General features: G+C 38.8%; 2 protein-coding genes across 3 annotated transcripts; both read left to right on the top strand.

Moving 5' to 3' along the window:
* Positions 1-1,782: 1,782 nt before the first annotated feature.
* LOC126391272 (uncharacterized) lies at positions 1,783-18,149 on the top strand. Of its 2 annotated transcripts, none has more exons than XM_050045905.1 (7): positions 1,783-2,363; positions 4,862-5,113; positions 11,991-12,096; positions 12,362-12,609; positions 13,368-13,576; positions 14,889-15,048; positions 15,782-18,149. In XM_050045905.1, exons 1-7 carry the CDS (start codon positions 2,015-2,017, stop codon positions 15,967-15,969), a joined length of 1,512 nt encoding a protein of 503 aa, XP_049901862.1. In that variant the 5' UTR covers positions 1,783-2,014; the 3' UTR covers positions 15,970-18,149. The 2 variants fall into 2 exon arrangements, with proteins under 2 accessions (XP_049901862.1, XP_049901863.1); XM_050045906.1 differs by having other exon boundaries at positions 2,147-2,367.
* A 1,186-nt stretch (positions 18,150-19,335) lies between these two features.
* Positions 19,336-26,264, top strand: LOC126391276 (uncharacterized). Its single transcript, XM_050045909.1, has 4 exons — positions 19,336-19,972; positions 22,076-22,375; positions 22,683-22,773; positions 25,239-26,264. The coding sequence occupies exons 1-4, from the start codon at positions 19,600-19,602 to the stop codon at positions 25,699-25,701; spliced, it is 1,227 nt and encodes a 408-aa protein (XP_049901866.1). The 5' UTR covers positions 19,336-19,599; the 3' UTR covers positions 25,702-26,264.
* The last annotated feature ends 1,223 nt before the right edge of the window (positions 26,265-27,487 follow it).

Below are 27,487 nucleotides of genomic sequence, written 5' to 3'. Positions count from 1 at the left end.
TGCTTTGTGTCTCTTTGTTGTTGCCTCGTGACTGTTTATAGTCATTTTGTGTATCTTTGTAGTTTTTTGTCTCTTTGTGGTGATTTAGAGTCTCTTCTTTATCAACACGTGTTAATTTGAGTGACATTTTGCAGGTGAAGGCGAGGGGCCCCCTGACACTTTGGGCCCCTGGCCTGTGCCCTGTAGCCCGTTCAGAGATGCATCCATCCATGTCAGTTGGTACTGCTTCTAAAATAAACCGAATGTGTCAAATGCTCAGGATATACAGTATTTCCCCAAGGGGATCAATAAAGAAAAATGTTAATATGACTGTTTCTCTATCAGTTTCTGCATTAATAGGCACAGCTACACTCCCTGCCTACTGAAAAGAAAGTGGACGTATTGTGTACGTGCATGTTCTGTACAACATCTGTTGCACATCTGTCCGTCCTGGAAGAGGGATCCCTCCTCAGTTGCTCTTCCTGAGGTTTCTACCGTTTTTTTCCCCGTTAAAGGGTTTTTTTGGGGGGAGTTTTTCCTTATCCGCTGTGAGGGTCATAAGGACAGAGAGATGTCGTATGCTGTAAAGCCCTGTGAGGCTAATTGTGATTTGTGATATTGGGCTTTATAAATAAAATTGATTGATTGATGTATCGTGGTCTTGTTGTGCTATGTGTCAGCAGAAATCTCTTGAATCTTAGTTTTGTTCATATTGTAAGAAAGGCTCAGTGTGTTGGACTGGACTGTTTTAATATGATCATAGAAATAGGCGGTAGACTATAAAGAATTTAAGACTAGCTCCTCCTCGACCAGTACCAATAAAATGTTGCTTATGCATTGATTCATCAGTATTAACAATCTAATGATGTCATGTGATAATATGTCAGTCACAGGACAGTTTTCAACAAGGAGTCCTTTTACTTTTGATACTTGAGGGACATTTTGCTAATAGTACTTTTCGACTTTTACTTCAGTAGTATTTTAAATGCCTTATACCTGTAATGGAGTATTTGTGGTATTATAGCTTTTACTTAAGTAAAGGATTTGAGTACTTTTCCCACCACTGCTAATGAACTGACACCTGAGGTCATTTTCCTTTCTTTTCTTTTTTTAAACATCTATAATACTTGTTTTTAATATATCATTGTTGTTGTTGTCAATGATATCAATGATAATAATCATCATAATAATCATAAAAAAATAGATTTATTATTATTGTTGTTTTTGTTATAAAAATCTTGCAGTTTAGGTGATTTTCTTTAAAAAAAATAGTTTTAAGTTTTTTTATTTAGCATACTTTTTATTATAATTATTACTTATATTATTGTTATACTTATCATGATGTGATGGCTCTGTTTTTATGTATGATAATAAAAATAATAATATTTTTTATTATTAATATTATTAGTTTTATTTTTATTATTAATTCAAATTAGTTTTATTTAAACCTTGCCTCAGATTTTCTTTTTATTTCTTTTGATGTGGCTCTGCTTATTATACTCTCTGCTTCTTATAAAAAGCAAAAAATAAAAATACATAAATAAATAGGCAGTTGAGGTAATTTTCTTTTTGTTTTTTATTGTACCATTTATTGTCTTACTCTTGTTGTTCTTATTCTTATTATTAATAACATTATTATCTTATTATTATTATTATTATTATTATTATTATTGTAATTATGGCTGTGTTCATTGTCCCCTCTGCTTCTTATAGACAGTGATGCACTAATACCTGCAGTTCCACCTCAGTCCAGTAGTTGGCGGTAACGCTGCTCTGGAGCCTGCTGACATGAACGACACAGAAACAGTAGAAAAAGAAGAGGCTAGCAACAGCCCATCGTCTCTCACTAACTTGAATGTGGCTTTTTATCTCCTCTTTGTTTTATTTTGCCTGAACTGAGCGTCAGATTAAATCCATACTCCGTAAAGCACTCAGACACTGAGCTGTGATAGCGGATACTTTCTCCAGAACAATTTCGTACCGCAGTTTGGTCGCAGCCCGGCGGTGCTGTCATCTCTACACTGAGTGAGGAACGATGACTGATGATAACAATATTAGTCACAACCTGTCCGGGTTTCCCCCGAGTTTGCACAACGAGGACGAGGCTGTGGCGATAGAAAATGCCATCAGGGCGGCTGTCACCACCGTGATGAACGTGATCTGCAGCGCCTGTAACCGCAGGGTGGCGGAGTACCAGAGGATGGTGGCCGACAGGGACTCAGAGATCAGGAGGCTGCAGGGCAAGTTGGAGCAAAGTGAGAGTGAGGTGAAGATGTTGCGTCTGGAGGTGGGGAGGAGGCCTGAGGATGGACGCTCCTGTCCGGTCACACCTAATGCAGGGGCACTACACCCTGGTGAGGCTGCCAGAGGCTCTAATACCCAAAGTAAGTAAGTAACAGTCTGTAATATTAAACCAGTGAGCCCACTGATATGTTATATTATAGAGCCAATGGCAGTGAGGTGTGGGGTCCTCTTTCCTGTGCTTGTAGAGTTCTGCAAAAGCATCCTGCAGGTGCACAGAAGAACCACAAACACCTCCTGCAGAGCTGAACTAGGCCATCTCCCATTATTCATCGCAATATTGGCTTTATCTTTTTTTTCTTCCCCCAAATCTGTTTATTGAGCAGAGAGAGGACAATAATGTTTGGTCAATCCAATAATGACACAACAAAACAGTAAGTAGTTAGTAAAATAATAACAATACAAAACCAAGACAGGACAAGTACTACAAACCAAATCTGTACCCAGAACAAGACACAGAACAAAACGACGTCGTAGTAAATTAAAATATGAAAATATGTGCATGATGATGATGAAAATAATGGTCATTGGTCAGACAACTTGTAAAATAGATGATCACTTATATCATACAAGTCCATACCTATTGAGTACAGCATACTATACCATGACTTAGTCATACCAAAAATTAGGAAAAACAACATTGGTCCACAGGGGGAGCCACAGCGATCGGTCGCATTTTAGCCATTTTTAAGCATTTTTCTGTGGTTATAGCGCCACCCAGTTGCCAGTTAGAGTTAAATTTCTCCAGTCACCTTGAGGCGTCCTGTTCTACATATCTACCAAGTTTAGTAAAAATCCATATGGCGGTTAGGCCTAGATAAGAAATTAGCTCTCTAGCGCCCCCATTTTGTTTGATGGGGTCAATAATGGAGGGGTCCCCTCAGATTATGTGTGGTCATATGCCTACAAAGTTGCGTGGTGATGGGTGAAACCCTTGAGATGTTATACACCTTTATGTGATGAGCCACGCCCTCCGCAATATTCATTGCCTTATAGAAGCTCAGTTTTAGTAAGTTTTCCAACTTTTGCCAAGAGGGAACTTTAGATATTGGTCCCTAGATTATGTTCACCCAGTTTCATGCAGATCGCTCAAACTTCCTAGGAAGAGATCCATTTGAAGTGTTTTTCAAAAAATTCAAAATGGCGGAAAATCTATATAAGCGGAAGTTATGGGTTCTTGAGGCAAATGTGTTCCTCATGAGGAGAGGCATCTCTGTGCAAAGTTTCATGTCTCTACGACATACGGGGCATGAGATATGCCCATTCAAAGTTTGCAATTTCAATTGGTTGCTATAGCGCCCCCCTTTGGCCAATTGATGTAATATTGCTTCATTCGCATCCTCCCATGACCCTCTACCACTGTGCCAAATTTCACATGGATTGACCAAGTCAGTGAGGAGAAAAACGTGGAACAGACACAGACAGACAGACAGACAAGAGTTTTCGTAATTATATAGTCTGGGGCCGTTTATTGGCCGTTTTGGTAAGGAACCGGAACGAGGACGAAAGAGACGGGATCCGGAATTCGATGGATGCACCTTTCCGTCAAAATAGGAGCACCAAGCTAATAAAAATGCAGTGGAACTTTTTAATTTAAAGAATAAATTTACAAGAAAAGCCCCAAGCCATTAAGTTAACCTTTTTCTTTTATTGTGAACCGATGGTGCGCCAGAATTTAAAGTTTTACTTTACCCCGTACGTGAAGAGCCTGGTGACGTGAGGCTAGTCATTATATAGTAAGATTGTACATACACAAAAAAGGGATCCCACGTCATGCAGAATTTCCTCAGGGAGTCCGTCATTATGCACCTGATTCTTTCCACTACGACAAAATTAATTTCCAGTAACCTTTGACAGTGATCGAAAGATTTTTAAAAGTTCCCTCACTCACAGAATGAATGTTAAGGCAAGGCAGCTTTATCTGTACAGCACATTTCATACACAAGAAGGAATAGGAGGTTTTGTTGGATGAAATTGGATGGTGCGCATTAAACCTGTTCGTTCTTCGTTTCTTCGCAGTCATCACAGGGTGGAGCAGGCAGCGTTAAGAAGGAATGTTTTTGGCTTTGACTTAAACATGCTCAGAGTCGGGGCTGTCTGACATCATCTGGGAGGTTACTCCAGGTTTGTGCAGCATGATAACAAAATGCTGCTTCACCATGTTGTGTTCTGGGACGGTCAGTAGGACTTTAAATAGACAGATAGATCCTTTATTGTTGGAGCAATCCATTTAGCAGCATGTAAATGTTACACATGCACCAACACACACCCACTGGTTTCATTTTTATCCATCAGTAAGTTTCAGCTTGTGTTACATATTATTATTGACTTGGTTGTTGCTTTTGCAATGTAATGTTAATATAATGTTTCATCGTTTGCATTTTAAAAACTGTACTTTTTCCTGTTTGTTCCACCTTGTTCAGTGTGCTTTGGCAGCACCAATAAAGTGTCTTTGAATTGAACTGAAAAATCTGTGTTGAGGGATAACAGAGGCGACGCTTCACCCCTGGAGAGCGACATGTTGGCGTGCACAGGAAGTCCACCCACTCATTTCTCTATTCATTTATCTCGTCATCATCAGGTGTAGGTGTGTCAACACCCACACAAATTTCCCCCAAGTGCCATGACACAACGGAGGCTTTTCCCCACCAACATGCCCAGCCTGAGAAACCTTCATGGGAGGGTGGAGGAGCAGCTGGATGCATCACGTCCCTGGTTAAAGAGGAACCCTCCGATTTGGAGACGGTCATCAAATGGGAAGTGTGCGAGGGGAGTTTGCTGGAGGGTCAACGTGGAGCTGAGTGTGTGCACAAGGAAAAACCTGCAAAGAGAGGTAAACTCAGCCGCTGATGTTATCTCAATAACTTCGAACTCTTTGGTGTGCCTGCAAAGGCAAGTCTGCAGAACACAGATGAGGCTGTTGCAGTGGAAAATGACATACGGGCGGCTACAGTATGAACATAATTATGAACGTGATCTGCAGCGTGTCCGTCTCCTGAGCTTTGTCCCGAAGGTTTTTGAGCACTTTAGGTCGATAAATAACAGATGCTACAACCTCCCTCCCACAGAGCTACAGGTTTTACTCAGGTGGTAAATGTGCCCACAAGAATAACCTGGGAAAAAGGTGGGCTTGTGAGGGTTTCACTGTGCTTCAAACAAAGTCGCATCTTATCAGATGATCTAACAATATCTGAAACCCCCAGACGTCCTGGCATCGTGGGTTTGAACTTCTCTCTCAACCGCTCTTTTTTTCCACTCTTCACATAACTTCAAACGCCAGGTACACAGGTATTGTGTCACCCTTTTGAAAACAGGAAACAAAAGACAATGACACAGATATCAAGTGATTGACGGAGAGCTGAAGTGTAGAAATGAAAAGTGATTTATTTGCAAACTTAAACACAAGGTTTTCCTAATGTGGGGGAGGATTGGACAAACTAAAGAAACCAATATAAGAATACCAGAGGCCTGTGCTGTGAAGCAGGATTTAGAGTTAGCAAGGAGACTTCAGAGTTAACTCTGGGTTCTCAGTACTACGAAGCTGGTTATCTTTTTACCGGGATAAATCACCGTGGTAACTGATGCTGAACAGTTAGAGTATCAGATCACAGCCTGTCAGCACCTCAACCTCTGTACAATCAGATCACCGAAGAAAAAAGTATCCATGGACAAAAGTCTCAGGTAAAAAGAGTAGCCTATATAATGTTAGAGGTCAGTAATAGTAGGTCATTTCATTGTTCCAAGGCTCTATTTCCACGATATTGAAACAAAGCTTCTAACAAACACAGATCGTTTACATCAGTAAACGCATGATTTTAGCAGGATTTAAACATATGCAAAGTTTATTTTAGTCCACAGTGACAGTGCTGCTACTTTTACACTCTGATTCATCACTGCAGCTCAAAATAACTTTAGACACCTGTGTCATGAGGACTGGGATAAAACAGATAATATTTTATTTGTAAAATAATCCACACACTGTTAATTGGCTCCTGTTATTATAAATGCAACATTTCAGTCATCAATCATTAACTTGTCGTCCACCCTTTAGTTCAGTAGCAGAAACATTCTGGCATCACTTCATGTGTTTAATGTGACATTTTCATCATCATCCAACTAAACAGCAAAAAATAATACTCCATACTAATGTCACATATGGCCTGATGACACCTACACGTAATTTAAGACTCGACCAACGGTGACTTTTTGGATAGTGTTTCAATATTTCTACATTTCTGTTGTAAGTTTACAGAGTACTGTTTACACCTCACACCACTGACATTTTACTGTCTCGTAGTTGCAGACACTTTCAGTACTGTTTCATCTCATATTGTATGAAGCAGCCTTCATTCATGGTTCTGATGATGTTGCTCATGGATGGATAGGAAAACCCAGAGTTATACATATCCTTTTATTTAAACAGGTAAAAGCCTCATTGAGATTAAAAATCTCTTTTTCAGGAGTGACCTGGCCAAGAGGGCAGCATAGAACATTGTTACAAGTTACAACATGGGCAAATAGACATATACAACTGTCATACCCAACAAATGAATAAAAACCACAATATGCAATTAACATGAAATACAAGGTCCAGGACAAGAGTAAATATGATGTGAGTACAGTTTTAGAAATAATTAGGAACAGTCACATTGACTAAAAGAGCTACTTTCTCGATCCTTTAAAATCGACTTAAATTCCCCCACAGTGATCAGCGATGGGCGATGGCGATGGCAACAACTAATAAACGTAGTGTTTCTAAATGTAAAATAACTATGTGAGTGAAGTGTATAAGGTTCCCACTCACCTATTGTCCTCAACCACCCGCTACATACGTTTAATATTTAACAACTTTCTCAAACAGAGCAGCAGCCCGGGCTGTCGAATTGCAGACGATCAGAGAGAGTCCTTTATGGAGGACCCTTATTGATGATTGGCAGGCTGGAAGCATCAGGGAACCAGTTAGCAGACTGACAGCTGCACAAGTTGGAAACCAATCAGGGGCCGTATTCACAAACATTCTGAGAACACTCTCAGAGAGCTCCTAATTTAGCCTAAGCATTTTAAGTAAGGAATCCTTGCTTTAGGAAAGTTCTCAGAGCAACTCTGAGCAGGGAAGGGACAGAAACTTTTACCTTAGTGAGGAGGTGTGACTGACTCCTGTTGCTAGGTGTGATGCATTCTTTTAACAGATGTGATTGGTTGTCACACACATGCCCGTTATTGAGCCTGCAAGGTGTGGACACCCAGTGGAAATGAGATGACCTGCTGACTGTGAAAGTGTTGTCATGGTTACTGTGGTCACTCTGCTGATGGAAGGTCGAGACAGACTCAAGTCATCACTGCTGCACTGTTGCAGTTTTTCCAGTTTTCCAAATATCTTATTGTTGTGATCATGTTATTTCTGGTGTTATAGCATTCAGGTGGGAAATGAGTGTGTATCTCTGATGAGATCAACCACACATATTATCCCTGCACGATCTAATCTGTAGCATTTCATTTACTCACTGTCATCCAGCGTTTGGAGAATATTTCTTCGACCTCTTCGTGTTTTCACCATTTTCTCCTCTGCTTAAGAAACTCTTAAATCTCTTTAATGTTGAAGATGCTTTGTGAATAACTTTTATTTTTACAAGGACCGGGTCTTAACTTTGAGGGGACATTGTAAGAAAGTGTCACATTTCTAAGAATTTTCTCAGAATCACTAGGAGCAACTCTTAGCACTAGGAGGCTTTGTGAATACGGCCCCAGATTGTTAGCACCTGGAGAGAAAACAGGGGAGGAAGAGAACAAAACACAGAAGGCAAAAAGGTATAAATACTTTCGCCTTTAGACACTGTTAGATGACACATTGTTCACATTGTTCTAACCACACACTGAACCTTTGCGTCTGCAGCAGCTCTGAACCGTCCCACTTTGAAATCAGCCAAGCATTTGAGCCCTTTGTGAACACTTTCCATCAGCCCACTAGTCTGCAGAGTTGGCCCGATGGAATAACACTCAAACCAAAACTCTGTGACGTGTGTTTAAAAACAGAAACATAAACAAAATATGGAAGATATTGGAAAGACAAAAGTTTCCATTCTGTCTCTGTTATTCTGTTGCTGTGTCCTAATACCAAACATGACTGTATACAGTATACATCACAGCACTACAGCTGTAGCTACAGTCAGATCACTGTTCAATCACAGTACAAGTGTACAAAGGGAGTTCACCCAGTATGGCTTTATAAATGAACAAATACCAGTGACTGAGCCTATGACAGGTCAAAGATGGCCAGCCAGCCCTGGAATAAAGCGTACAGTGAGTTTAAAGCCCCGTTTCCACCACTTTCCACTTTCAGTATGGTACCTTTGGAACCAGCAGTAACCCTTCAGACATGGTACCTAGACCCTAGTATTTCCACCACAAACAGTACCCTTAAATGTGGGCGGGGTTGTTGTCACTCACTGCTCCGTCCAGCACTCACTGTATTTCCTCATTACTGGTGACACAGATGGAAGTCTGCCCCTTGTTTATGGTCAACATAACGAGGCTGCACGCTGACATTTTCAGAACAAAATAAAACAGGCTGCAGTGAGAGTCTCTCTCCATGGGATATTTAGAAATAGCGGGTTTGTGCATTTTGTCCTTCTCAGGCAAGCTCAGGGGTTTAGTGTTGCTGGAGCCCACAGGAACGACGCTCTGCAACGCTTTTGTTTTTTCTCTGAGTGAGGCTCATTAAATGCTTCACTCATGCATTGAGTAACATTACAAGTTAACGTTCCACCTTAAAAGTCGCCGGCAGTCGGCCCAGTGAATTAAGTTATTTTCTCTCAGACTCCAGCTGCTGTGAGAGGCAGCAAAACATCCTTTCATTTTATAGTTACAGTTTACTAATAAAACTCTCCACAGTATGAACAGTGGTTACATGAGCCTCAAAACCAGCCACAACACAGCCCTGAGCAGAGTGACCGTCCTCTACTGACCAATCAGACTGCAGTGTTCACAGCTCCACCTTTTAGTACCAGATCTGTGTGCTAGGTACCCCAACAGAGGGGGGACCAAAAATGGGGACGGTACGGAACGGCTCCATTGGTACCATCCACAACTTTTCACAGTGGAAACAAAAAAGAGCGTACCGAAGTGAACCGCACTGCTCGGTGGAAACGGGGCTTAAATGCTATGAAGGCTTAAAGTTGGGCACAATTAAGAGGAGTGACAGGCTGTCTGCCGATAGCGTCCTCAGCTCCTCAGTCAGATCCACCCTTTGCTCCTCCACAGTGCCAGCCTCTCACCCAACTATGGTCGCATCTGGCTCCAAAAAACCCAAATCGAAATTGAAATGCCGAACCCGAGGCTTCAAAACGGGAGTCCAGGAATCAGTAGGCGACATCACAGTAGCTACGTCCATTATTTTTGCAGTTTATGCTGCAGCCACATATGCTCATGCATGTTCACCTTACTGCTGGGGTCGGGTACTGTTCACATTTAAATCAATACCTGTACTGGTGCCAGTGCCTCGAATTCGGTACAGGCACCCTACGGTACTTTTTTCGATATTTTACTTTTTTCTGTACGCTAATAACAAAAATGTAGTTTTAGAACAAGCTTCAGTCAACTAGCAGTTCTGTTCCTCTGTTTCTTCTCTTATCACACACAGAGCTAAGTCTGTCAGTGTGCTTGATTGTGTGCGTATGTAGGGGGGGGTGTATGTCTACTTGTGTCTCTTGAGCTCTGTTGAGACACAACTGACAAATATATGGGTACAATAAGTACGTTAATTAAAAACACAATCACAAAGAGCAGTGATATAAGGCTGTGTCTGAAATGAAAAAGAAAAGAAGACCACATAGACTGAAGCCATCAGCGCTACTGTGATAGTTGCATTGGGCCGACTCTGTCTACATGTAATGTGCATAATGTGGTCAGCACAGGCATCAATCACATCACTAATGTCAGTAAAGTCTCACTAAAGTGCAAACATTGGAGAATAAAGTGTGAGCTGCAGTTGATTTAAACAGAATTATTTCATCCTGTGATGTTTGCTTATTAACAACCAAAGACTGCATGCGACATTAGAAATAATAACCCAGTTATGATGATTATTTGAGGTTCGGCTATACTGAATATTATAAAATCTTCTAAAGCAAAGTAAAAGTGTGCGAAATTTACACTTTATGCTGAAGCCGTAGGAGCCAGCCAAGTAGCAGTAGTAGTATTTTTTTTTAACTCTACAAATCTGCCCCTGTGCATGACGTAAAGAAAAGCTCAAAAAATATTCCTTCACACACAACCCAGCACGACCTCACTGGTTCTTAAGTGTGTAATGTAACAACCTCCTTTCAGTAGCAAGTTGCCATTTCCTGTGTGAATTGAAAGGAAGTGCAGATCACTTTTTTAGAAGTTTCTGCTTTTTAGGTAGTGATCTCAGTATCAAGACCTGTGATGTGAGAAAGCTGTGGTTGTGCTGTTTGACAGAGGTGAAACATCAGGTTGCAGGTCTTGTGGCCCGAGTCTTTCAGTCGTGAGTGATGAAGAATGAACACATTTTTAATTGTTGTTGACTAAACTCAGCAGTCATTTTTGAGACTATAGTTAGTCGTGGTTTTGTGTTCGACAGAACAGAAGATTAGCTTTTTATGAGCTAAAAGAATATATATATGGAACTTTTCAGATAGTCCAGTAGGTATTTAAATGGGTCATAAAGGTTAAGAGTAAAATAAATTTATGAAATATTCAAAACTTCATCTTCTACATTATTTGGGTTAAACATGAGCATGTTACAGTCCTGGAGGATTATTAATGTGCACCTCCTCCTGTACTGCCTTAATATGCACATTCAGCACATCCAATGCATCAAAACATTGTTTTCTAGTTGGAGCCGCGCCTCGTTTTCAAACTGTATGGTTTGACTAAAATGAACAATGACAGCAATATAGTCCACGATGAGCAGCGCTAAAATCAACCTGCGTAGTTGTCCCTCCATTGTGACATTAGAAAGTGTCACATTTATCTTGCAAGTGTACTCTTCTTCAACGTTTGCTTTACTTCCTGGATTTTTCCCACATGGAAATTCTGACCAATCAAGAGCAGCTTTCTCGCACAAGGCATTTGATCTGGTCCGCTTGTAAATGCTGCCGTGAGAACACGAACCAACTCTAGGCAATTATACAACTTGTAACAAAATTAGTCCCTGATTCAGACCAAAGCAAGACAACTCTAGGTCTGAAAGCACCCTTAAATGATCAGGTGTTCATAAGAGTAGGCTGTCATTTGACATCTTTAATTCTCAAAACAATTACTTTCTTACATTGAGGAACATAACTAAACAAGTTTTTATACAAAGTCTAATTTGACAGAATACGTTTTTGGCTGTTGTTTCCAAACCCAGTGTTTCACTGTAGCACCTCTCTCCATCTTTAACATCTGGGTCAAAGAGAACTCATAGCTTTATGCCAACACAGCATCCTAACATGCTCGCAGTGGCTACATTTACACGCACAAAATATCATGGTTTTTGCACATATTCTGAAAGAAGTAATGCTGTCAGTATTAATGTGTTAATCGCAATGCAATTAAGGTCCAAACATAATACATACATTTTTTTATTTTATTGCGTTAATTGCTATTTTCGCCGCCACTAAGTTTTGTGCAACTAAAATACTATCAACCTGTGCTCAATTTCAGATTTTAACTTCTAATTTGAACTGTATTGACCTCTTATTTTGCAGACATGCAGACTGAGTGTGAGGCAAAAACTGCTAATCCACAGATGAACAAATTGATGGCGACAGAGCATGAGGAGGAACACGCTGCCCATCTGAAGAGGAGAGGGGGGTAATGATTTTTACCTCCTGATAAAATAATTAAATACACATACAGATGTTTTTTGGTAAGTTGACACCAGAATGATTGATTCTCCCTGGAAAGCGAGGGCAACTAGAGACCTAAATCAGTGAATGAACCAGATTCTGTGTTTGCAGCTTTATCCTCATCTTGAAAATGATTCTTTGAACATCTGGTGATGTGCTCAGACAGAACAAAGACACCTGCCATCGACTGAGATTTTCTTCTGTTTCAAATTCTTTATTTTTGACCCCAGGGAAAGAAACGGATACCACCTGCCTGAGAGTGAGGAAGAGGAGGTTGTTGTGAAGAAACCTTGTGTGACCCACCCCTCTGCACCGAAAATAACTGCTCCAAAACACAGTCTGGCAGATGTCAGCTCCCCACAGACACACAGGCAGAGCTTAAATGGCTCCCTAACTTCAAACTTCAGTGCTCAAGACCCTCTGACGTGTCAGCAGCAGACTTACATCCCTGTGTCGGCTCCACAACCAACATGTGATCGTAAGAGTTAAAAATGTCTTTGTTTTTTTTGTTTTTTACAATGATAGAATAAATTGAAATGTGTGTGTGCCCAGAACATAACATGTCAGACAATGACCTTTGATATATAGATATATGACATATAGAGTTTCCAGAGTCCAACATACACTGATTAGCCAAAACATTTAAACCAGTGGGTGAAGTGAGTTGAGTGAGTCAAGTAGCATCCACATGACCAAAGATCTCCCAGCAGAACATTGCACTGTAACAAGATGATCAATGTTACTCACTTCACCCACCTCTTTTAATGTTTTGGTTGATCGTTGGTAGATAGTAACATAAGATTAGATTAGAAAGCTTTATTAATCCCAATAGGGAAACTGGTTTGCCACCAGGTCAAACCATACAGCCAACAAACAGCACAAACATGACACACATCAGATGTGATCAGACACAAGTCACAGGATGGTTGTCTGCTGCCACCCGCCAGTCACAGCTGGCACTGCTTCCTGCTGTAAACCTCATGAATCTGAAGACTGACAGACAGGAAGACACGCACAAACACAGTTGGTGCTAAACCACAGGCCATAGCAGCTACATGGGGAATAAAAGTTAGACAGTCCAGGAGGCTGCAAATAAATGATATATAAAGTTTTGTTTGTAACAAGGGTAAAGTGTTCTGCATGAATTCAACATAATGTACTGAATAATAATTAATATACAAATAATCATTTGGTGGATTAAGTATTCCTTTAAGATGTTTCTCTCCCTTTTAAAAGCAATACTTCTAGAGGTCCTCGTTTCACTGGAGACCATCAAACAACAGAACACCACCGTTCTTCAAATACTGCAGTCGGGACACTCGTCTGCAGCGCCGCTCTGTGAACCTCCAGATGTCGGGACACTTCCCCTTCCACTGCAGTCAGTACAGGACTTAAGAAGTTTGGAGCAGAGGCTTTCCACTGAGCCAGAGCTGAAGAATAAAATGGTAAGAGATGTTTCTATGAAGCTCAGCATGCCATAAGGATCATCACTCTTTACATCTGCTCATTGTCTCAGACTCATGTTTACCTGTGATGACTATAATTATTTCTTCACGCTGCTCACTGCTTGTGAGAAGTGAGAGCATCAATAAATCATAGAGGCCTCCTGTTGTTTTATTAATAAACGAGTGGGCAGGTCAAAGAAATAGTTAATTAACATGTTTTCACTGCACAGTTTGTCATTTTCACACTTTGGGTTTTGCACAGAGTAAACAAACAAGATATGGCCTGGTACTTTGTGAGCTTTAGAGGTGCTGGTAAGTGGATGTCTTTACCTTTAGACAGATCCAGACTAGCTGTTTCCCCGTTTGCAGTCTTAAGCAGATTTATACATGTAAAGATGCTCTACACAGAGCCAACTCCATAGCCTACACACATGGCCTGCGCCGTTGTGAGGAATTATTCTTGTGTGGTGGTCTGTCTCACTCTGCAGTTACACCTCCAAAACACTAGTCAGCAGCAAGGTTTCTGTGATGTGCTGTAAAGTTTAGTTAACTCAAAACACACATTAAACACACATTAAACATGGCTTAATAGANTTTTAGCACAAGCCTATGGCATTTTACATTGTATAAATTAGCCTAGCAGCTAGCGGACTTTTCCTCTGCTCATATGAAGCCAGGGACAACAGCAACATTTAACAAAAAAATTTAACTCACAAGGTTCAACGACAAAACAACTGTCTTATACTAATCAAGTTTTCCAAACAAATATAACATGCTACCGTTATTAGCGCCAGCCTATGGCATTTTACATTATATAAATTAGCCTAGCGACGAGCGGAGATTTCCTCTGCTCATATGAAGCCAGGATAAATCACACACAAGACTTAAAATGCCATTTTGTGGAGGCTTTATTGTCTTCACAATTTATTGTTTCATATCTGTGAAATTAAAGTAAATATAAGCTTTGTTTGCACTGAGGGAAATGGTTTCAGCTTATAAAAATAGACAGGAGGTCTGCGTCGTACTAAGCTTCTTATTTAATGCTCAGCAAAAAAAAAAAAAAAGTTTTTTTTTCTCAAAAGGAATTAATTTCATAAAGCCACTGTTTATATTTGCTGTAGCATCAAAAGTTGCAAGATATATTTTCAAGTATTTAGATCAGTGAGGTTTTATTTCTGTCATTGAAATATTCAAAGTTGAATCGCAGATTTCAAAAGTTTTAAAATTCCCCTTGGAGACATTTATCTTCAATTGACCTTAGCATTTTATTTTGGACATAATTAAATAATCCCTGCAACATTTTATTTTGCAGACCTCCTACCTCAGTCTGGCTGGGGGGATGACGACTAAAGAGAGTGTGTGGAGGATAATGGCCAAGCTTTTTACCAACACGTTGGCCATAAACATAAACTGGAGGGGAAGAAATAACAAACAGAAAATGGAGAACCTTACCATCAAAAGAGTTATCCTCAGTGAGTATGTTGTAACATGTTACTGATAATCTGGTAAGAATAGTTTCTTTAAAGGTCTAGTGTGCAGGATTTAGTGGCATCTAGAGCTGTGGTTCCCAACTGGTCCACACACGGGGTGCAAATTGCTCCGTAGTCATTAGGTCACGGTCCACACAGTTAAATATGTTCAGCGCATACTTGTGGCCATATCGTCAAGCTAGTTTGCTGTCTCTGTTTGTGGCACTTCACGCTCTGTCACTGTTGTAAATGATGAATTTAAAAACTTTGATGTTTTTATCTTAATCACGGTATTTTAAAAATGGACACATTGGAAAGTGTAGATTATGAGGTTACTGTCTAATTTTTTATGCTTGTATGATAAAAACTCCTGGTGACATTAATCCAAATAAATGGCATATTTATCTAAATCCTGCCGAGCTCCGCATTGAAGAGTCCCCCCTTCACTCCCAGCAAGTAGTGTGCAAAGAATTGTGGGTACTTTATATCTGCTAAGGATATGCACATGCATCCTTTAAAATTCTCTGAAAGAAGGACTCAGTCCTCAGTAGAATTTGAAGGATCCTTGACATTGGAACAGTCCTTTGGCGGAGTAGCCTCCTTGAAATTCGACTATGGATCCTTCCTTGACAGACTATAATACCAAGGTAGCCATGATGCCGAACTAAATATAGGATGACACTTAACCGCTGATGAGTTAATGAGCTTACCCTGTATTCACTCTCCACTCCTGCAGATGCAGTCAGGCAGAATTCGTTCTGCAAGGATGCCGTTGATGAGGAGATAGAGAGCTACATGAAGCGCTGGCTGCAGCTGGCAGCAGACCGAGACGGAGGACGGAAAAGAAGGCAAGAAAAGGGCAAGGAGGCAAACAGCATGCAAGATTACTGTGTGGACGAGATGTTCACTCATGAGATGGAGTAGTGTAACCTACGTCTGCAACAGTGGCATGCAAAAGTTTGGGCACCCCTGATCAAAATTTCAATTGAGTAGTTAAGTAAGTAGAAGATAAACTGAACTCCAAAAGGCATGAAGTTAAAGATGACACATTTCCTCAATATTTTAAGCAAGATGAACTTTTAATTTCAATCTTTTAAATTTTCAAAATAACTAAAAAGGAAAAGGGCCTGAGGCAAAGGTTTGGGCATCCTGCATGGTCAGGACTTGGTAGCGCCTAGGCTTCAAAATGCTTCTTGTATCCAGCTAAGAGTCTTTCAGTTCTTGTTTGGAGGATTTTCACCCATTCTTCCTGCAAAAGACCTCTAGCTCTGTGAAATTTATGGGTCGTCTTACATGCACTGCTCTTTGAGGTCTCTCCGCAGATTTTTAATGATGTTTAGGTTGGGGGACTGTGAGGACCTCAGCAAAACCTTCAGCTTGCTCCTCTTGAGGTAGTCCATTGTGGATTTGGAGGTGTGTTTAGGATCATTGTCCTGTTGTAGAAGCCATCCTGGAATTTAACTGAATCCATTCTTCCCTCTACCTGTGAAATGTACAGCGTGCCATTGGATTCAACACAAGCCCAAAGCATGATCGATCCACCTCCAGTGTTTAACAGTTGGACAGGTGTTCTTCTTTGCTCTTTGCATCCTTAAAGTTCTGTTTTAACTTCATCAGTCCACAGGACTTGTTTCCAAAAAACATCAGCCTTGGTAAGATGTTCCTTTGCAAACTTCTTACGCTGAATTTTGGGGTGAGAATGCAGGAAAGGTTTTCTTCTGATGACTCTTCCCTTAAGGTCATATTTGTAGAGGTGTTGCTGTACAGTTGAACAGTGCACCACCACTCCAGAGTCTGATGAATCTTCCTGCAGGTCTTTTGCAGTCAAACCAAAGTTTTTAATTGCCTTTCTAACAATCCTACGAGCAGCTATCTTGGAAAGTGTTCTTGTTCTTCCAGACCCCAACTTGACCTCCACAGTTCCTGTTACTTGCCATTTCTTAATGACATGACAAACTGAGGAAGCAGCTTCCTGAAAACACTTTGCTATCTTCTTGTAGTCTTCTCCTGTTTTGTGGGCATCAGTTCTTTTAGTTTTCAGAGTGCTAGGCAGCTGTTTAGATGAACCCATGGCTGCTGATTGTTGGGACAAGGTTTCAGGAGTCAGAGTATTTATAAAGCTTTGAAATTTGCACCATGACTGTGAACAAGCCACAGCCCTAACAAGCTAATTATGTTCTGAGACCCTGTAAAAGTTGTCTGAGAGCTCAAATGTCTTGGGATGCCCAAACCTTTTGCGTGGTGCTCCTTTACTTTTTTCACTCTAAAATTGAAGACAAAACTAATACACTGATCTTGCTTAAAATGTTGAAAAGCATGTTTAATCTTTAACCTCATGCCTCTTGGACATCAGTTCATCTTCTACTGACTTAACTACTCACAGTAAACGAAATTTTGACCAGGGGTGCCCAAACTTTTGCATGCCACTGTACATCATACAAATAACAACACTTATTTTGACCCTTGCTCATGAACACACAGTGCCTGGTTGCAAAAAAAATCATTTGTCCACATGACTGATTTCACTTCTATCATCTCATGTTTAACTGTCATAGGATCTAAAGTTATCATAGTAACAGAGTACACTAATAAACAGTTTAACATGTCTGTTGCCACATGTAAATGCATGCATACACACACAAAACTACACACACTCTTCCCTTTATCTGTTTAGTGTCTTGTAGGTAAGGTAGTATCTGATAGACACAAACAAAAAAGTAAAGCTCTTTTTTAAAATCAAATCAAATAGAAGAGTTATACCTTTACTATTATTGTTGTCATTGCTCTCTAGGGTTCAATATTATTATAATTGCACTTATGCTTTAATTTTAAATCTTATGTTGATATCAGTTTATAATGTTGTTGTTGATCATATTTATTTCGACTCCAGAGAATATGTTTGTTGTAGTCATTATTAGCAGGCCTTATAGCATTAGCATTTAGCAACTTTTCATATTAGGAATATCATTTCAAAATAATGTTAAGATGTCTGTTTAGATAAAATGTACATAGCTGTGTGTTTCTTACAGGAAATGTATTGCAGAAAACCAGTTTTAGCTACTGTTAAATTTGTGATACCAATAAAATCACATCTTTTTTGTTAATTATCCATTCTCATCTTTTTCTATATGTATAGTATGTTGTGGGAAAAAGTAAAAGTGTCACACATCGCTCTGCCAGGCTCAACAACTTTGCTAGACAGACTGGACTCAATATCAACACCTTCAAAACAGAAGTGATGTGTGTTCCCTTCATTTTTAAGAGAATTTCTGAGTTTTAAACACTTATTTAGTGGGTGAGTAGCCAAGCAGCAGAGTTCTGGATATACTGGACCTTATTGAGGGTTTTTGAAGATGAGCTATAGAGTTGATTGTTGCAGTAGTTCAGACGGGAGGTGATGAAGGGGTTGATGAGGGTTTCTGCAGCTGAGGAGGTGAGGGATGGACGGAGGCGAGCGATGTTCGGGAGGTGAAAGAATGCTGTTTAGGTGATGTGTTTAATGTGCTGGTCGAAGGAGAGGGATTGGTCAAAAGTGACGCCAAGATTTTGGATGTGAGGGGAGGTTGATACTGTTGCGCCATCGATGTTGAGAGTAAAGTTATGGGTGGATTTGGTGAGTGCTTTTGGTCCAATGATGATAATTTCAGATTTTATTTCAGTGATGCCGGTTGTCAGGGTTGAATGGGTGGCAGTGGAGATTGTCTTGGTGGAGAGGAGCTGGATATCATCGGTGAAGCAGTGGAAATTATGTGACCAAGGGGGAACAGGTACAGAATGAAGAGGAGGGGACCGAGAACTGAACCTTGGGGGATCAAAAGATAAATAAGTTCACTTCAACCAAAGCAACACATTTGCAAAAGTAATTTCCAAGTCTTTTAAAGAGAAAAGCAAACCTTTGTTATCCCATACATCTCAAAAAGCATCCAAATCCTCCATTTTGACATAATATTTGTATTCTAATAGTACTCGTGCTCTAATTAGACTCTTGAAAGCAAGTAACGAATCACACCTTTGCCCTCTTTCCTTTATCTCTTTCCTACTTAAATAAATTGCCAGCTTTGCTTGACCCAAAAGAAAGTTCAGCAGTTGGCCTTTTTTCTGCTTCTTTATACCATAGCAAAGAAAATGTTACCATAGCAAGTCAAATTGCTTGTGTGGGTACAAATTTAGTTGACCATTAAATCTGATTCTGGCTCTGTCGGGCCTGTAATGTCAGTGCGAGCATTTGAACACCGGGTGGCGCTGTGGCCGCCAAACCAACATCCACTGACAAGCGCCTTCGCCGTAGAAGAAGAAGAAGAAGCAGGAAGCAGACCTGCATCTTCAGTGTAGTCGCTTCGACGTTAGGTGAAGTCGAGTATATCTAACTCAGTGTTGTTAGTGCCTGTTTTACATGTCAGAAAAGCCTCGGGTTCGTATGTTAAATGTGACTTCATTGTTTTTAAGGACCGTGTATGCGCGGCTGGAGTCTCAGTGTGCCGCAGCGTCTGTTAGCTTAGCATCCCCGTAGCTAGCATCTAGCCTGCTAACATCAAACCTGTTTTGATTTTGACGATGAATTTGGTGAAAAACAGAACTTTGCATCCGCATCTGCGGGACGAGGAGGCTCTCGTGGTGGAAAACGCCATCCGGCTGGCGATAGATTCGATCATAAACGTGCTGTACGGTGTCAACAGTGCCAGGACTCATGAGTACCAGCGGATGGTGGCCGACAGGGACAAAGAGATCCAGCGGCTGGAGGGCAGGCTGACGGAGATAGAGCACGAGCTGCAGGTGCTGCGCCGACAGGGATGCACCTGCGGGCTGTTTGGGAAGGAGCACAGCCTGGTGGGGTCACAGATCTCCGGTGACCCGCAGGAGGGAGAGCAGTGCGGGTTTGACACTGAGATGACAGCAGGGCAGCAGGAGTGTGAGATGAGCATCTCTTGTAAGTAAACATCAGTATGATGAAGAATACAGGAGCAACAGCACACACTCTATGCTGTGGCTTCACGAGCCTCATGTAATTTTAATTAGGGATGCACGATATTGGATTTTGTTTTGCCGATATCCCGATATGTAACAACTCATTTGACCAATAACTGATCGAAATATCGAAATAGGACTGGGCGATATGGCTGAAAAATGTATCACGATATAAGTGTTTCATATCAGTATGGCTGAAAAATGTATCACGATATAAGTGTTTCATATCAGTCGATATCAATAATTATTGTATTTTGTAAAACCTATTTGAAATAAGGACCAGAAGAATTTTTTTTTTAAATTTAAACACTTTTATTTTAAATGTAACCTTTCCTCAGTAATGAACAAATGAACACAGGGGAAAAAGAGGTCAACATAACCATGAAAAACAGTTAAATAAATAAATATACTGGTTAATTATAAAATCCGAAGTACTGCCAAACTGGCGAACTGACCTTTCCTAGACAGAGTCTACTGTATATTAACACTTAAAATAACGTGTGCAGATGTGAAGCCCTGGCTGTGTCTGACTGAGCCTTAATGAAAGCTGTTGTCTTGTATTTTTTTTCCTCTGAAAATATAGTCAAACACTGTTTATTCAGCCTTTGTAGTTGAGGGGACAGGTCAAACTGATATGATGCTGATTTACAGGAGAATTCATGTCAAATGGAGGATAAACCATGAACATAAACTACAGATCACCTGTAAAGCATTTTAATAAATTAATCTATCATAATTAAAACAACTGGAGACTGAAAACAAACTGACATACGGGTCTGATCACTTTTTTAATGAATTGACATCATTCCAGACAGGATGTAAGTGTGTCTGTGACTTCCTGTATGGACTGAAGGCTGCTGGAAACTGTCGGGAAACTGTCCGACTTCACTGCGGCTTTTTGTCACCGCCCCCCGCTGCGGCTGCCTGCTCTCGTACGTTACGTACGTTACAAGCAGTGAGTGAGTGAGTTTGTTCATACAACCAAACTTGCTTAGCTGGGCCGGGAGCGCCGGGAGAGGCTGAAGCCCTCCCTGGAACTGCATCCCCCAGAATGCCTTGCGGTTCAGGACGGTGATTTTCTTCCTGTTTTATCGAACGTATTTTCTATTGATATCGATCACGTGTCTATCGCGATAGATATCGCTATCGTTTTATCGCCCAGCCCTATATCGAAATATACACTTTTTCTCGTCTTAATTTTAGGGATCATCAAGTCTCTTCTGTCGTGGGATTAACATCATATTATGCATGCATACTCTTATTGTGATGGCCCACTATCACAGGGAGACATGGAATACAATACTTATCATTGTCTGTAATATTCATTCATTGTGCAAATTAAGAAAAAGCATGTTGGCCAATTCTGATAGTTCATTTTAAAGCTGATATTATTGTGCATCCCTAATTTTAACCCTTGTTTGTTGTTGACTTAGACTTAACTTGCTCTCTGGGTTCAAGAAAAGCATGATAATATATTTTCAACAAAATGAAGCGCATTAAAATGTTGAAGCATTGATTTATACTGTTATTTAAGCAACTATAATTTTTTAATGTTAGTACACAGACAACTACTAGAGAACTAGGGGTTTTTCTCCCTGAAAGATTACAAGAGCTTTCTTTTCTTTTTTGGTTATGTTTTTATTAGGAAATGTTGACAAGCACATAATACAGTAAACATGTAATTTATTAGATTAACATTTTCACTTTTTTATATACAACTAATCAACATGACCCGCCCACCCATCCTACCTGTCTAAACATGGAGTCCATTCACCTCTAAGAGCATAACTAAAGACATAATTCTGCACATGCATACACGCTTGCACCAATCTACAGGGTAAATACAAAATAAATATTGTACTATACACACATTTTAAGCATATACCAGAAAATATTTTTGGTATTTGAAATGGCATGTAAATAGAAACAGAGCATGCAAACTACCTGTTGAAAATACAAATTGACAAAACTGATAAAGATCAAAACCATCTTAACAGTAAAAGCACGAAATGTAATCTATTACTTCCACCCCTGAGAATTACGTCTTTGTCTCTTTTCTCCACAGTGGGCCTTTTTGCAAGACCGCCCTCACATGTCTCCTCCCAGAGCCACGAGTCGGCTCTTCCATCGTCCCCCAGCAGAATGGGCCTGGACCAGTCCTGCACCTCCCACTCCTCAGAGTCCTCAAGTGTCCCAGAGGCAGCCAGGAATCTGCCTACATCTCCCAGCAGCCTCGTCATCAAAGAGGAGCCGTGTGATATCGACACGGTCTTAATCAAGTGGGAGATGAGTGAAGAGAGATTCGGGGAGCATCAGGAGAGCTCAGGCAGTCCATGTCAGGACAATGAGAGCCCCACGACAAAAAGTAATGTCCTTTTTTTTCTATTACACATAAATATTCACAAACATTACAGGGACAGAATTATCTGTCATTGTTTTATGTTGCACAGATGGCATGTTTTGTAACACTTAGGCTGGGTATTGAACCTTAAATGAACAGGTATCAAAATTTTGGCATCGTAACGCTTTATAATATACTTGAGCTGATTTATTTTTTTCATTCATCAGATATCTCTTGAATTCAATCCTAATTTTGCTCATTTTAAAAAGGGGAAGTTCTTGGCTATTTTGTTCTGAGTCCGCACTGATCACTGTTACTATGATCCCTTCAGAAAAACTGGAGAACAGAGAGGGCAGAAAGTGCAGGGAGAAACCTCACACAGACCCAGGCGGACACAGCGACCCTCCTGGAGAAAACCAGAGGTGAGTTATTTCATAGATGTAAATGTGCCAAATGAATGCTCACAGTTACCTCTTTAAGGCAGCTCCTTCTTTTAAAAAAAAAAAATGGAAAGGAAATCCACCCAAATTCTCAGCATTTATGTTTTCTATGGATAATTAACTAAATGTAGAAAATGTGATGTTATGTTGAGACATTTTCTCCATTGGAAAATGTTTCCACCATATGAAACATTAATTGTTGGCAGTTTGGGGTTTTTAATATTTTAGGGCTTCTTTTTGACTTTGAACAATCAGCAGGCATCATTTTTTATGTGTCAATTATACTATGTCATTTTCATGAAATCTATGTATATATATGGTATGCTATAAAAATGCATTAAAAATGTGACAGTATAGTATGTATAAAAAAAAACAAAAAAAACAAAACAAACATGATATAAGATGTCATAAAAACACCATAGTATGCTGGTGTTTTTATGACATCCTATATCATGTTTGTTTTTTGTTTTTTCTTTCTAATGACATTTTTATGACATACTATACTATTTAAAAAAAATTGTATTTTTTTGGCATGCTACACTATGTAATTTTCATTAAATTCATGACATACTATATTAGGATTTTTGTTTCAGGACATACTAGACTATGACTTTTTTATGATTTTTTTATGGCATACTATACAGTACCATGACTTTTTAATGACAATTTTATGACATTCTAATACATTTGTATTAATTCTTTATGGCATGCTATACAATGAAACTTTTGTAAAATTTACGGCATACTATGACATTTTTATGATATACTATGAATTATTCTAAATATACTATACTATTTTTTTTTATGGCATGCTGTACCATCCATGACTTTTATAACATTTTTGTATTATGGCATACTATCATCTGACATTTTTATGACATTATTTCATTATTTTTTTGCATACTAAACAGTACTATGACACTTTAATGACATTTTTATGAGATAGAGCATGCCAAAAGTTTTATAGTGTACTATTATGACATTTATGACATTATGACTTTTTTTTTTTTTTTAAACATACATGAAATTTATGGCATACTATATCATGATATGTCATCTTTTTTATATATATATAAAAATAAATTTGGACACACTCAACAATGACATTTTTTATTTTTCATGTCATACTTTTGTTATTTTGCATGACATGCTATCCTATGACATATTGTACTCAATATGGCGTTTTTGAATGACATACTATTTCATTATTATTTTTGACATACTATACTATTACATTTTTTATTGTTAATAAACACAAGACTATGGCATACTGTACAGTTATTACTTTTACTGTGTTTTTGTGACATTTATGACATTTTTTTATTATTTTTTATGGTATGCCATATTACAACATTTTTTATTAGATTTATTATGACTTTTTTGAGAAAAAAATTGGCATAGTATACTCTGGTGTTTTTATGACATCTAGATTTTTTGACACACAATACTGTGAGTTTTTATTGCATTTTTGTGATTTTTGTATGGCAAAATGCAGTATGTCATTTTTTTAATCAAATTTGTGACATGATATACTATGACTTTTGAATGACATTATTCTGACAAAGTATACTACGAAAGCTTTATGATTTTTTTTATGGAATGCTATTCTATGACTACTTTTTTTTTTTTTTAATTTTTATCACATTTTATTGCCATAGTATACAGTACTATGACTTTTGATGACATTTTTACAGTTTTTTATGGCATGCTATACTATGACTTTTTAATTATATTTTTGTGGTATTGTTTATGTCACACTATACTATATACTTTTTCATCAAACTTCTACAATCCTAAAATCTGACATTTTTATGACATTATTATTTCATCACATTTTTATGGCATAATAAACAGTACTATAACTTTTTAATGATGTTTTTATGACATACTAAATTGTGAAATTATTATGGCATGCTATGCTATGACCTTTTTTTTTTTTTTTTTTACATACAATATATTTAATTTTATTTACATTTACGGCATTCACTTTATCATGTTTTTTTTTTACATACTATACAGTGCTATGACATGCCATACTATTAAATTTTCCACAATTTTGTCTGTACTTTCACATGTTATATCACATGTTTGTTAAATTTAATGGCATATTATGCTCTGGCATTTTAAATTACATACTATTTTATGTTTTTTGGCCATACTGTACTATGCAGTATGAAATTTTATGGCATAGTATGGTATGTTTTCCCACAGACTATACTGTAACTTTTGTTTGAGTTTATGTATTTTCATGCCATGTTATACTGTGACTTTAAACCTTGCCTTGCAATACGAAATCCATTTGTCAATTAATGTCGTAGACTTTATTAAGAATAAATTGTGGTATTTGCCCAAGTGTTAAAGCCCTAAAAGCAAAAGCTAGATTTAAATGCTTGGTGACCTTCATACATACTCATCTGTGTGATCCTGTCTTGCTTCTCAACCCCCAGGAACAAGAAGAAGGGTGTGCCGATGTCCGAGCTGACAGAGGAGGCTCAGAGACTGAAGAGGGCAGCCTGGAGAGCAGCTTCGAGGCGGTACTACGCCCGAAAAATAGCCCGCCAACAGGCAAACCCCTCACGCTCTGCCCCCTTCCCCTCACGATCAGGCCCCTTCCCCTCACGATCAGGCCCCTTCCCCCACATTACAGACTCCCGGTTTTCACAACCCATCTCCTTTATGGAGAAGACAAGGAGGACACTGATATCTGAGTTACCTGAGGAGTCTCAGTCGCTGCAGAGGGAGGCTTGGAGAGCCGCATCCAGAAGGTACTATGCTCGAAAAACTGCTCGCCCTCAGACTGAACCCACACAGTACGCACACCTGCTCCAGAACATTGAGCCGTCTGGAGAAACACTGGGACCCAACAGAGGAGGATCCCACACCAACAGTGGAGGAATAATGTGCAGCTGATAAATAGCAACACTGTTGATGAGGTTTTCTATTCTGCATATAGAAATTTTTTCTTTGCGTTATGTTATGAAGAGCACTGGATCATGTGGATGTTTACTTGTTTTTGGTTGAATGATGCGATTTATCCTGGTCCGAATAGTTTGAACCAAATGTTTTAAATCAGTTGTGTTTGGTCATAGTTGAATTATGCAACTAATTCTGCTGCATTCATATCACTTTAGTTTTATTCTTTTTCTTTATTACCCTTTCTAGTATACTGCATTGCATGCCTGTAAAAAAAACGCTAACTGCAACTGAAGATAAAGATTAAATAATCGTATTCTGAGGCAATATGAAGCTATTGTACAAAGGTACTGATGTAACAGCCACTGCATCAAGACAGCGGCCCCTAGAGTCCAGCGAGTGTAACTACAATCAAGGCATCCATAAAGGTCAAAGTATGAGCTCAACATTTCTGTGTAAATGACAAATGAAGAATAACAGTTCAGTTTTTACCAGTAAACTTAAAATTTATTTTTTGGTCTTTTCTGGAACATCGTAAGTAATAAAGAAAATTGAAATACTATTGTGGTATTGTCTTTCTGTTAGAATGAAAAACTTTCTATGTTGTACTATATTGTGACTTTTTATGGTTGAGTATGCTGTGATGTTTTTTGCAATTTTCATGGTGTACAATACTATGACTTTTTTTCATGAAATTCATGGCATGCTACACTGTATCATACAGTTTTGATCGACATACTATACTATGACTTTTTTATGCAGTTTTGGACGCAATACTATGCTATGATGTTTTGATGCAATTTTGATCAACTGACTATACTATGACATTTTGAAGCAATTTTGATCGACATACTATACTATGACTTTTTTATGCAGTTTCGAACGACATACTATACTATGACTTTTTACTATACTATGACTTTTTTATGCAGTTTCGAACGACATACTATACTATGACTTTTTTATGCAGTTTTTATCGACATACTATACCATGACGTTTTGATGAAATTTTGATGAACATACTATACTATGACGTTTTTATGCAGTTTTGAACGACATACTATACTATGACGATTTTTATACAGTTTTGGATGACATATGATACTATGATTATTTTTATGCAGTTTTGGATGACATACTATACTATGACTTTTTGATGGAATTTTGATAGACATACTATACTATGACGTTTTGATGAAATTTTGGTCGACATGCTATACTATGACTATTTTTATGCAGTTTTTATCGACANACTATGACGTTTTGATGCAATTTTGATGAACATACTATACTATGACGTTTTGATGCAATTTTGATCAACATACTATACTATGACTTTTTTATGCAGTTTTGATCGACATACTATACTATGACGTTTTGATGCATTTTTGATCAACATACTATACTATGACTATTTTTATCGACATACTATACTATGACTTTTTTGTGCAGTTTTGGACGACATACTATACTATGACGTTTTAATGAAATTTTGATCGACATACTATACTATGAATGTTTTATGCAGTTTTGGACGACATACTATACTGTGACGTTTTGATGAAATTTTGATGAACATACTATCCTATGACGTTTGGATGCAATTTTGATGAACATACTATACTATGACGTTTTTATGCAGTTTTGAACGACATACTATACTATGACTTTTTGATGCAGTTTTGGCGACATACTATACTATGACGTTTTGATGCAATTTTGATCAACATACTATACTATGACTTTTTGATGGAATTTTGATAGACATACTGTACTATGACGT

The sequence above is a fragment of the Epinephelus moara genome, chromosome 6 (genome assembly GCF_006386435.1).
Source record: "Epinephelus moara isolate mb chromosome 6, YSFRI_EMoa_1.0, whole genome shotgun sequence".
In the NCBI taxonomy this organism is placed as follows: Eukaryota; Metazoa; Chordata; class Actinopteri; order Perciformes; family Serranidae; genus Epinephelus; species Epinephelus moara.
The sequence above is the reverse complement of the archived record's forward strand: the minus strand, read 5'-3'. Positions and strand labels throughout refer to the sequence as shown.

Excerpts from the sequence above, each read along its gene's own strand:
- LOC126391276 (XM_050045909.1), top strand. The coding sequence starts at position 19,600 with ATGAATTTGGTGAAAAACAGAACTTTGCATCCGCATCTGCGGGACGAG. Across the intron at positions 22,376-22,682 it reads TGAGAGCCCCACGACAAAAA|AAAAACTGGAGAACAGAGAG; the intron begins GTAATGTCCTTT and ends TGATCCCTTCAG. Across the intron at positions 22,774-25,238 it reads CCTCCTGGAGAAAACCAGAG|GAACAAGAAGAAGGGTGTGC; the intron begins GTGAGTTATTTC and ends CTCAACCCCCAG.
- LOC126391272 (XM_050045905.1), top strand. The coding sequence starts at position 2,015 with ATGACTGATGATAACAATATTAGTCACAACCTGTCCGGGTTTCCCCCG. Across the intron at positions 2,364-4,861 it reads CAGAGGCTCTAATACCCAAA|GTGTAGGTGTGTCAACACCC; the intron begins GTAAGTAAGTAA and ends CGTCATCATCAG. Across the intron at positions 12,610-13,367 it reads TCCACAACCAACATGTGATC|CAATACTTCTAGAGGTCCTC; the intron begins GTAAGAGTTAAA and ends CCCTTTTAAAAG.